The sequence below is a fragment of the Bombyx mori genome, chromosome 15 (assembly GCF_030269925.1).
Source record: "Bombyx mori chromosome 15, ASM3026992v2".
NCBI lineage: Eukaryota > Metazoa > Arthropoda > Insecta > Lepidoptera > Bombycidae > Bombyx > Bombyx mori.
The window spans coordinates 18,275,796-18,288,245 of record NC_085121.1 but is presented as its reverse complement, the minus strand read 5'-3'; the positions used below and the strand labels follow the sequence as shown (position 1 = coordinate 18,288,245).

The window sequence follows — 12,450 nt, the reverse complement described above, 5'->3', positions numbered from 1 at the left end:
TGCCTTTTTTTAATTTATATTCTTATTTTTATGAAAAATTATAATATGGAGTGAATTGAAATGAAGATGATTACTTTGAGACATTAATCAACTGGGATGAAATTAAATGAAATGAGATGAGATGTAATATAATCTCAGTAAAATGGTGGCCATTTACTTATTTATTTAATAATACTCGTACATAAAGTCACTGCGATTAGGAGGATAGACTTGTTAAATAAAATGCAAATAATGAATAACTAATATTTTAATACAACTGAATATCATACAAGTTTTATATAAACAATAATTTGTGTACTTCTGTCTGTTTCTCTCTCTCTCTCTCTTTCTCTCAACATATATATATTTATTACATTACATTTTAGTAAGAGCGGTTTCACATGACATCGGATTTAAGAGCAATTAAAAAAAACTATAAGTTAAGTACATTAAAAGAATGTCGGAACGTATACTTTTCGTCAGAAACACAAGGCCGGATCTATTCTGTCAAAATCGCTTTGCAGTTCCGGTGTTGTCTTTTTTGTCTTTTTTCCGGGGTCTCGACGTCTACTCTTTCTCGAATTTAGCATTCTCACATTTTTTCTGGTAAAATGTAGGTACTTTAAATAACACTACTGTCGTAAATTATTGTGCATACCGACCACTTAGTGAATCACTACGTTAATGACCACTCAAACGAAAATCCCAGACGAAAATCGGTTTTGATATAATACAAATAAAAAAAATCACAATTAAGACTTACACAAGTCACTCTGCACTTATCTATCGCTCAATTGCTTATTTATAAAACAGTAAGTATTAGGTATTTATTTAGTGAATGACTTTTTTTTTAATTGTCAACGCATTGATTATGGCCAGTAGGGATGCGTGCTTTTAATTGTTTTGTGTAGTATCACTCCCAGGTTTCATGAGGATAATATCGATGTTCGAACATGTTCATTGCCGTTTACGTCCTACCGCACGCCGGCTGTGAGCTGGCAGTTCACGATCCTAAGTTTGACAAAGCGTTATCCTGAGGTCGGAGGGTCTGACGGCCTCCCTCCATGAGTTTCGTCCTCACAATGTTGACAAAGCGTAGAGTATATTTAAACGAGTCTCCCCCACCTTATCTCTGGATATGTACAATTTATCTTTATCAGTTGAATATGTTCAATCTAAAACATCAAATCGTGGACATTGGACGTTGTGAAGATTGCCACTATGTTATGTGTCCGAGAGGGCTTCCCTAATCGTTAATGCATTTACGGTTTTTGTTGTGGCTTTTCACCTGTGATTCTGGAAGACTCATTTTAGTTGCAATTCATTATTATTCATACTGTTTACATTTTACAGCTAACTCTATTATATTGTGCAAAAATAAATAACGGAACTAAATGTATTTATTGTCCATTCGAAAAAAGGTTGTTTGACATATGTTCCGCTCGAGCGACGCGCCCGCACTGGCCACACACACATGCACTTAGGCCTTTAACACGTAAGAGAAACGTAGAGTATTTAGTACAAAAATAGGATTCACATTAAAAATCCTTAATTAATTACATACATTTAAAACATTTATCTAGTTATTTTATATTACAAGTTAGAGTAGTTCATCTACACGTACCACGTTCGTGAAGCGTGACGTCCGTGCCTGAGAACGTTAGGTGCTGTCATGACAATGTGACATGAACATTGACAGTGACAGCTGCCGCTCGATCTACTCGCTGACGGTCACCGCTTAAGTAAAAACAAGTCAAATGGCTTACGGTCCGAAACGACAGTGTCGCCCAAAAGAATCGAATTTACCTAAATTGATTGTACACGTTTTAACTAATAAATAAACTAAAATTTTATTAATATATACAAAAACATAGATTTTAAGTGTTTTTTTATATACCTAATTATCTACATATAAGTATATTGCTTCATAAAATTCAATCTGTTTTGATTGATTAAAATTTGTTTTTGTTTTTAAACTCTGCGAAATTATATAAGAATATTAGTCATTGTTAGTCATGTTGTTGCCGCCTGTCCACCCCGGAGCCCGGGACCGGCTGGCGGGGGGCGGGGGCGTGAGTCCGGCTCGGGGCGGGGGGAGGGGGTATGTCTCCACGAAGGGAGAGTGCTGCTATCTCGGAGTGACCGATTTAAATTTTTCTTATATTTCTGGTAGTGCCTGTGCATTCTTTTTTCATGTTTTCACTAAGCTTTGGTACCATACCAGTTAATTTGTCATGACGCCACACAAATCATTGTCGAACAGTGACTTGTTACTCTTTGTTACACAAATATAATATAGTTGATTAATTAATATGTAGATTGAATAATATTGGTGGATTAAAAAAAATTAATTTTATTAATGTTTAGTAAGCCCGCCCTAATAAATAATATTTATGATGACACAATTGTACTGCCACGTTATGAAATCTGAGTAAGTATTTATTGATATGAAGCTTCTTTGAGCGCGACACAGTTGAATGTGAAGGTCACGATTTAAAACCGAAGCTTTTCTATTGCAAAAGGGACGGAAGATCTCTCTCGCTCTCTCCCCTCCCCAGCACGGCCGAGCCGACTGTTGTAAAGAAATGTTGAACTCAGGGAAATAACGAACACAGCGACGCACGGCGAGGGGCCGGGGCGGTGCGCGGGGGGCGCGGCGGGGGTCAGTGCGGGAAGTCGGGCCGGATGCCGAACTCCGCGGCGTACGCGCCCGACCACGTCGCCGCCGCCAGCAGGGCCGGCGAGGGGGCCGCCAGGGGGGCGGGGGTGGCGCCGCGCGACTGCGGGCTGCGCTCCTCCTTGCTCTCCGGGTCTGTCGGAGGGTCAGGGCGCCGGTCAACGGGCGTCGCCAGCAGCCGACACGTCACAGTCAACACATTTGCTTATACGTTACAGGCACGAGAAAGTGGATCTTTAAGTTTTACGAACCGCTTCTTGAAAGTATCGAAGTCACTTGCGCTGCTGATGTACATACGTGGACATACTCATGTGACATCGTGATACTCGTGGACATATCATTTATGTTAGACATAACTGCTTGATTTTAAGATTGATTATTATATTATGCACAGGGCTCACGGTGAGCCAGCACGAGTCGATCCCACCGCCCTGCTGATGTCTCCTACGAAACGGCCATACGTTCTGAGACTTCGACCGCGGGCCAAGACGGCGCTATTCTAGTCGTGATGTCTATGGACTCCACTGACCGCCTTACAACGGATGTGCCGTCAGCTGGTTCACATATTTACTCGTTAAATATAGAGTTAATAATAATATTGCGTGTCACCGTTGCTGTCGGGCGGGGCGGCGCGCTTGCCGAGCGCCTGCGCCTTCAGCATCTTGCTCATGGTGTTCCGCGGCGTGGGCGGCGGCCGCTCCAGCGTGCGCCCGTGCGCCGCCGGCATGTGCCGCTCCAGCATGTACCTGCGCGCGCGCACGCTACACCCGCCGCCCCGCGCCGCCGCCGGGCGGGGCGGACCCTCCATGAGGGGTGTTATAAATAAAATACCCTTTTGATTTTGATTGAAATTCTGTTATACGAATGAAGAAATCTTCGTAGATTATAGTCACAAGTGCCGATAGCGCACGTCGCACGAAAGCAAACGGTTCCCAATGTTCGAACTTAACCCACTCCTCCCAAAACGTTAATGAAGATATATAGTTGTGGTCAATAGTTAGGATCGATTTGATGTTCCAGAATACCACGTCCCAGGGTATATATACATTTTTGAGTCAAGGACTCAACTTTTTTTTTAAACTCCTGATGACATCATTACTTTCAATTACGATGACGTTATCAATTAGTTGGTAAAATATAACTACAGTGAATATTTAAAACAGTTCCTTAAATAAGTCTATTGCAACTTTTTTTATTGGTTGCACATTATAATAATATATATAGAATGCGCACGTACCGTCTCTCGTATCTCTCGGGACAGAAGTGGCAGCGGAAGAGGCGGCGGCGCTCGGGGCGCGGCGGCTCGGCGGCGCGCGCCTCGGGCCCGTGGTGCGATTTGGCGTGCGCCATGAGGTTGTACCTGCGAGAGACACGCGGGCGTGAGCGCGACGCGGCGGTACGGGGCGGGGCGGGGCGCGGCGGGGCGGGGCGGCACTCACCTCTCCGAGAAGCGCTTCCCGCAGAGCGCGCACTCGTGGCGCTTCTCGCCGCTGTGCACGCGCTTGTGTCGCTTGAGGTGCGAGCGCGTCATGAGCGCCAGCCCGCACACGTCGCACGAGTGCGGCTTCACGCCGGAGTGCGAGAGCTTGTGCATCTTGAACGACGACGTGTGGATGAAGGACTTGCCGCACAGGTCGCACTGCAACGCACACCGGACGGACTAGTGTCGGACAACGTTGTCGCGTGCCCCACGTCTGGCCACCGTTACTCACCTGATAGTTGAGCTTCCCCGTGTGGATGTTGTTATGCCTCTGGAGTGCATTCTTTGAAGGAAACAGTTTATTGCACTCTTCACATTTCCAATCGCTTATACCTGATGTAATAAAAATCTAATAAATTCTAATGCTCATGTTTGTTCGTCTTGTGGGATGTATACACCTATTAGAACATAGTTTATCTGGATGACATTCTTTCTATTCTTGTTCTTGACCAATTAGGAGAGGTGATAAATCTGGATAAAGGTAAGGATAACTCGTCTACAAGTGAGTGAGTGCGTGCGATTTGCGTGCGTGTAATTAATAAACTTAAAAACTACAGGAGCTACTTTAAAAACGCTTTCACGGTAGAATTCTTCATTACCACTGAGTAACTTATATTAGACTAGCCTTTGATTATTATTTTTTATTGCCTTTGTATGCAGACGAGCATACGGCCCATCTGATGGTGAGTGGTTACCGTCGCCCATGGACTTCAGCAATGCCAGGGGCAGAGCCAAGCCGCTGCCTACCGCTTAATACTCACAAGCCTCGTTTGAAGAAGGACATGTCATAGCGATCGGGAAACACCGTGGAGGGGAGCTCATTCCATAGCCGGATGGTACGTGGCAAAGATCTCTGGAAACGCACTGTGGATGACCGCAGTGGCTCCAGGTAGTATGGATGAACTTTACTCCGATGGCGGGCGGTGCGATGGTAAAAACGAGACGTTGGTATCATCTCGAACAATTCCTCAGAGCACTCCCCATGGAACATACGGTACAAAATACCGCAAAGAAAACCGCAGTCCCTCCGCAGACCCAGAGGTTCCAAACGATTCGAGAGAATGGGATTATCGACAATCCGAACGGCCCTCCTCTGTATGGAGTCAAATGGAAGAAACTGGTATTTGGGAGCCCCGGCCCAGAGATGGGAGCAGTACTCCATGCGAGGCCGGACTTGTGCTTTATAAAGCAAAAGTCTTTATCCAGGCGTGAAGTACCGCTTCGCTCTGTTGAGGACTCCCAGCATTTTGGACGCCAACTTGGCTTTGCCTTCCAAATGACTCCGAAACTGGACATCGCTCGAAATGTCGACCCCAAGTATCCCGATACTCTCGGAAGGTTGCATGGATACTCCTTGGAATTGCGGCGCCATGACAAAGGGGTCCTTCTTCGCAGTGAACGCGCAAACTTGTGTCTTTATCGGGTTGAATTGAACCAAGTTCAATTCACCCCATTCGGAGACTCGCCCCAGAGAGTTCTCCACTTCAGACACAAGTTTCGATCGTTTCTCTTTTGTCCGCAACTTCGTCCACGTGGAATTGTTACTTTGGGATAACGCTAAATTTTACCCGCGACGTCATTTACGTAGAAGGTGAAAATTTTGAATAATAGAATGTTAAGGAGCTATTTAAAGTACCAAAATCACGCTTTTTGACCGACCTCAAAAGAGGAGGTCATTAATTCAACCACCAGTCTTTTATCTATGTATGTTTATCGTTTTCTCGAGAATGCTTGAACCGATTCTGATAATTGTTTTTTTTTTGTTCGGAAGGATAGACTTCCCGAATGGTCATCTAATCATCAGGATCAAGATCTGACGATGGGATCCTAGAGAAATCAAAAAAAATCGATCTTGAAGTGATTTGGGTGTTTCCTGTTATTCTTATTAATCTGTGCCGCGCGCCCCGGCCAGCTGGCGCCTCGTATTATGCGCTTGATCATAATGTTGCTGCGATGTTATTTTAAAACTGTAATATCTTCTAAGAAACTCATTGAAATTATATGATGCAAAGGGCAAATTTCTTTCAAATTAAATACTTAGATGGTTATTGCAAAGTACGAGCGCGCGTGGCCTTTATTTGTAGTTGTAATCGCAAATACACATTTTCGTTAGTGTGTGTACTCGACGGAGCGGTCAGTAGCTACATTAAGCTGTCTACTGATGATGCGATTTCGTATTCAATCTGTTGATTCAATTTGTTGACACACCGCACAATTTGTCAAATCAACTCAAATTGAATCAACAGATTGAATACGAAATCGCATCGTCAGTAGACAGCTTTAGCTACATAGTCTCCATTGACGCGTATACAGATTGTCACTCACACAATTAAGGGCGGCGCGCACTCGTACTTTGCAACAACTATAATGAATAATGTATGTATTTGGATAGGGATTAATATCACCTTTATAAAAATACCTTCACAAATAATGCTTATTTTAGAACAAATTTGGTTAGCATAAAAACCGTTATAGTGAGCCAACCTTAAAATATAGACATGTGCTGTCACAGACTTTTTTTTAGAACTTTATAGGGTAAAAATTCTGTCCTATATTATTTTAGCGAAACTTTAACTGCTTCCGCAGCGAACGCAGCGCAAGCTCTCAAGAGGGAAAAAACCCCGATTTTAAAACATTATTAGTGCTCCGCTCGTATTATTTATTATTTATTTATTAAGTTGCACCAACAAAGTGATCATCAATACAAAACATTGACAAATTGACAAAAGTTCATGGCTGATGTCACCTCAATTATAGGTGCAATCGACAGTGCATTAACATCAAAAATAAAAAAAATATACAGCTAAGATTTGAATACATTTCATTCATTGCTTATGATTAATTTAATTGGGAGATGATCCGCGACAGATTTTTCCTGTAAGTAGTGAGACAATCAGAAAAAACATCTATTTCACTTAAAATAAGTTCAACGCAATCGGACGACTCCGAAGGAACACTGACGGAGACCGCGCTACCGTGGACATTATTGTAGTCCCAAAGGATTCTGTTTAAGGGAGAGTAAGCACCTAAATTCGAACGAGCGGGCTTTCTTATAAACGGTTTATATTTCTTCGTTCTTGGTAGGTACTTAGGGGCTGATATTTTTATCTGGGTTAATAGATTAGGCGTGTCGGTTATTCCATGAATTAATTTGTACAGAAATATACCCCCCATTAGTTTTCTCCGGTTTAGAAGAGAGTCTAAATTAAAGTGGCAAAGTCTATCTTCATAGCTGGGTAACTTCCTACCCAGATTGTAGTTGTAAGACAAGTACCATAGAAACCGTTTCTGGACACTTTCCAATCGTTTCTTGTATATTTCATAGTAAGGATTCCACACAATGCAGCAATATTCCAAGGTACTGCGTACGAGAGCATTATAAATTGTGATTTTAGTGTGTGGTTTTTTGAAATCTTTGCAATTGCGAAATATAAATCCCAATGTTTTAAAGCTCTTTCTGGTAATATTCTGAATATGTGTGCTGAATTGCAGCTTACTATCAATGGTCACACCCAGATCCCTAATAGAGTCTACCTCAGATAGTGGTGCACCATTAATATGATACGTTCGGGAAAATGAGCGTCTTTTTCTAGTAAAACGAATTACATAGCATTTACTGATATTCAGACTCATGCCATTCGCACTGCACCAGCCAAACAAACTGTCCAAATCCCTCTGCAATAATTCAGAGTCAAGAGATGAGTTTACTTTCCTGAAGAATTTTAAGTCGTCGGCGAACATATAGAACTTTGTGCTACGAAAACACGAGCCAATGTCGTTGATGAATGCATTTATTTGTCCCCATATCCCTATGTATGCTTAAATCTTTAAAACTACGCAAAGGATTTTGATGCGGTTTTTTTTAATAGATGGAGTGATTGAAGAGGAAGGTTTATATTATGTATAATAACATCCATTAAATAGTGGAGAAATCAATAATAAATTACAGGGCGGGTCGTTAGTTCTCAATAAATGGGCTATCTAACACTGAATGAATTTTTCAAATGGGACCTGTAGTTTCTGAGATTAGCGCATTCAAACAAACGAACAAACTCTTAAACTTTATAATATTAGTATAGACTAGTATTTTAAACTTTCTAAAATATTAAAAGATTTTGACTTCATCTGGAAAATCACTATGCAAGGTGTAAATTCTTAGTCGTAATAGCGTTTTTTTCAAGCAGGGTGTTGATTGATTGATATCCAATTCTATTATTATATCAGATATAGTACCGGATATGGCAACAGGCAGACACAAAAACAACTGTAAGAATGAGTGTCTACATTAGTTTAGTTTGGGCACAGTGATGTCTCGAGCAGTCCTGTGTACGTACCCTTGTGTAGAGCTATGTGTATGTCGCAGGCTCGCTTGTGTTTGTAGTGCGCGCCACATATCTCACAGATGTAAGGAGGCTTCGAACCTTCATGTTTAATTTGTTTGTGACGCTCCAAACGTACTGAAAACAAACATTTACCATATTTACTAAAATTTAAAGAGTGTTCTGTTTACTTCTTTGAGTTGACTAATACACAATATATTAACACAAGAAACACGCTAATGAATTTATAATAGAAAAGTATTGCTTACAGTTTTGAGTCAATATGCAGCATTTTGACACATTTTAAAGAAGACCGAAGGCAGAAAAATATAAGTAATCAGACGGAAGAAAACTGGCAGTACTTACCTAAGGAAGTATACCTGTTAGTACACTGATCACACTGATGCATTACTTTCGTTTTTGTGTCTTTTAATACTTTCTTTTTCTTCCGTGTTGCTTTAGTTTTTTTCTTTTTTATTTTTTCATCTCCTTTACTAGATTCATCCAGATTACCAAGTGCCAAGAGGAGCGATTCCTTAAATGTGTATTTAAATGGACTTTCTGAACTGAAATGCATTAAAATAGTGATTATGTTGATGTGAAATTGTATACAAATTAAAATATCCAAAAAATAAACATTCTTTACTCATTACCAATTATGCTGTGAATTCAATAATGGCAATGTTAGGTTATTACATTTGTTATTGATTAAGAAGTAATAATGGTTGTATAGAGTTTTAAGTAATCTGCACACTAGCTCTTTGAAGTCATCGTGGCCTAAAGGATAAAATGTTCTACCACGTTTGTTTATGTTGGAACCCTGCAGGCATGTCCCAATTTTTTTCTAATGAAATATGTACTGAACAAATGTTCATGATTAACTTCCACAGTGATGGAATAACATCATGTTATTAAAAATCAAATCCACAAAATTATAATTTGCATAAGTAATTACTGGTAGTAATGTAATGCTGGTAGTAAAGTAATGCGTTTCGGTTTGAATGCGTTTCGAGTTCGTTTCGGCATACAAATCTTTAATCTTTTCTCAAATCTTAAATCTTACATTTTCAATGGTCTATTAGTTGAGTGTTATACAGTTAATGATTTTGTTATAATCATATAGAATGTTTGTGGCAAAATATTTATGCCATATGCAAGCTATAAATAGCTATGCCAATAATTATAGAGGCATCCTTCTCCATACTCCATACTGCTACAACCTTTTGCTTTTTTTACCAAATATTAAAGTATAGGTTCAGACTTTTGTGAGGATATCCCAAGATTTCTTATAATTTATTTTGTTTTAACTAAAAAAAATATATGTTAAATAGATTATTCTAAAGCTTTCCCAGATACGAATTTAGATAGGCAACAGTTTTTGGTTGTGCCACTCACATTGTTGGTGTCCATGAACACTCATAATTAAGTGGGCAGTATTCCATCACCAAAAACCACATGAAAACAGTCTTACCCATCAGCTGAATCTTCAGTCTTGACATCATTAAAAGCTCCATTATTCCCTGAATTCATACCAGAGTGTACTGATAATCTGTGAGCTTCTTCAGCATTAGTACCACCTTTATCTCCAGTCTCACCGCATAATTCACATTTCCAGCTTAATAAATGTTTTAAAATATGTAGCACACAGGATTATCAAAAGTACACAAATAGAAACATAAAAGTAAAATTTTATTAATTTAGTTTTTATATGGTTGGTAGCAAACAGGTAGTATATAACATAGTATATAACAATTTTATCATTGATGTCATTAGCTTACAATAGTTCAAAGCTTTAATGAATTAAACAAATCATACCTTCCCTCAAATTTTTTGCTATTAGGTGTATGTTTAGCAGTTGTACAATTTTTCTTAACCTGGACTTTTCTTTTCCTCTTACACTTTACTAATGGCTCATCTTCAGAATCCTCTTCTAAATTATTAAAATGTACCGACACATCATCGTCATCATCATCATCATCATCATCTTCATCATCATTGTACTCAGCCTTTACAGTAGTTAATTTTAAAGGCACATTTGATGACACAAATAGAGGGTTTTTACTTATTATTGCTTCAAATGCCTCTTTTAGCTTAACATATTCTATTTCAGCCTGATCTAAAATGTTGATTAGGTCTAGGCAATTCTTGCAAACGTGTTTGGAGGACTTTACTGCGTCAGTGATATCCGTCTGAGTGAATTTAGCCAAGAATGTAAGAAGGCTCGTGCCCGACGCTGTCGTGTTTGTTGTGTATATATCATAGCAGTCCTGACTGCGAGTTACGCACACGAGACACTCACAAGGTTCCGGCTTCACTACAACCTCCTTCTTGATGCCCACGTCCACGGACGAGGAATTAAAATGCTCCACTTCCATCAGAGAGTTCATTGCACTTTTTTCGGCCATTGCAATATTCCGACATCAACGCATTCAGAATCGAATGAATATCCCGACCGATATTTAGATACATTTAGTCGTCGATTCTACTTAATTGCAATATTGAGATTGTTTTTTTTATTATTGCTTATTGGAGACATCAACTTTTGTTAAATTTATGACTTCGAAGAATGATATAAATCTGGTGTCATGTGTCAATGGTATGAAATGTCAAATTTATATGTTTTGGGAATAGAGGCTAACGCCTAAAAGTAAAAAATAGTATACAGCCGAAAAAGTCAACACAAAACTGCCTAATTTTTTTCTATATCACTTCAATTATTTAATCACCTCAAATTTAAAGAAGGAAAGGTTCTCGATTCGGTGTTTACATTTTCCTAATTATTTCTGTTTATCAATAGGTGTGTAAATTTTATAAAATATACCACAGTATTTTCCACGGTCTTATCACGTTTTTACTTTTAATGATAATTAATAATGTACACAATGTAGACGGCCACGAAATTTAAAAAAAATCTAGTCGAGTTATGAATAAAATCAGCCGAATTTTACGATAATAAATAATAATAATTTTCCTAAAGTCCCGAAAAAATACTCAAGGAACTGATGTTGCATTACAACATAAATAATTCAATCAATCTACCCAGGAATTATTCATTCCAATTCATCCAAATTCAAAATCTTTGTCTTAAAAAAATGTTAATGGATTGAATATTGTTATGAAGTGGGACTCAGTACTGGACAGTGGATCTAATCTTGTTGGTTAAGGTGGGAACGAAAGGAAGATTTTCCACCGAACGGGTGATATTGCTCGCTAGATCGACGATCCGAATGTTGTTCGGAACTTGTATACCTATATGCAAGCTTATCTTGAAAATGTCGTAAGCTAGATTCAGGCATCTGTCAAATATCTTGCGCTGTATGATGGCTACCCGCCATTATAATACTGGCCATTTGATACATAACTTATATATGACTAACAATAAATTCTAAATTCAAATGAATTCTCTAAGGATTATTTTCAAATCACGCTTGCAGAAGATCATATTGGTTACTTAATGAGCCTCTTGCCGGGCTTGAAAAAATACAGTATAGGCATCCTTTGTGAATCTGAGCTCGCACACAGGTCTATATGGTGGATCATAGTATTAGATAATAAACTTAATATGGTGGATACTACCGCGTTAATGAACTGCCTACATTTGCCTATTTCAGCTGAAAACGTGCTATGTGTTCTACCCGATGATAGAATATTTTTTACTGGTGGTAGGACCACTTGTGAGTCCGCGCGGGTAGGTACCACCGCCCTGCCTATTTCTGCCGTGAAGCAGTAATGCGTTTCGCTTTGAAGGGTGGGGTAGCCGTTGTAACTATACTGAGACCTTAGAACTTATATCTCAAGGTGGGTGGCGCATTTACATTGTAGATGTCTACGGGCTCCAATAACCACTTAACACCAGGTGGACTGTGAGCCCGTCCACCTATCTAAGCAATAAAAAAAAAAAAAGGCAGGCGAAGTAAAATGTCCCTTAGAAATAAGGTGACACTCTACAAAACTTGCATACGCCCCGTCATGACCTATGCAAGTGTAGTGTTCGC

The 12,450-nt window shown here is 39.6% G+C and overlaps 1 protein-coding gene across 1 annotated transcript; it reads right to left on the bottom strand.

Annotated features, from left to right (window-relative positions):
* Window positions 1-232: 232 nt before the first annotated feature.
* On the bottom strand, window positions 233-11,073 carry LOC101737718 (zinc finger protein 98). The gene is made up of 9 exons (XM_012688911.4): window positions 10,271-11,073; window positions 9,927-10,070; window positions 8,822-9,021; window positions 8,471-8,593; window positions 4,369-4,469; window positions 4,096-4,295; window positions 3,894-4,016; window positions 3,266-3,402; window positions 233-2,791 (listed from the first exon to the last, which is right to left on the bottom strand). The coding sequence occupies exons 1-9, from the start codon at window positions 10,858-10,860 to the stop codon at window positions 2,643-2,645; spliced, it is 1,767 nt and encodes a 588-aa protein (XP_012544365.1). The 5' UTR covers window positions 10,861-11,073; the 3' UTR covers window positions 233-2,642.
* Between the last annotated feature and the right edge of the window lie 1,377 nt (window positions 11,074-12,450).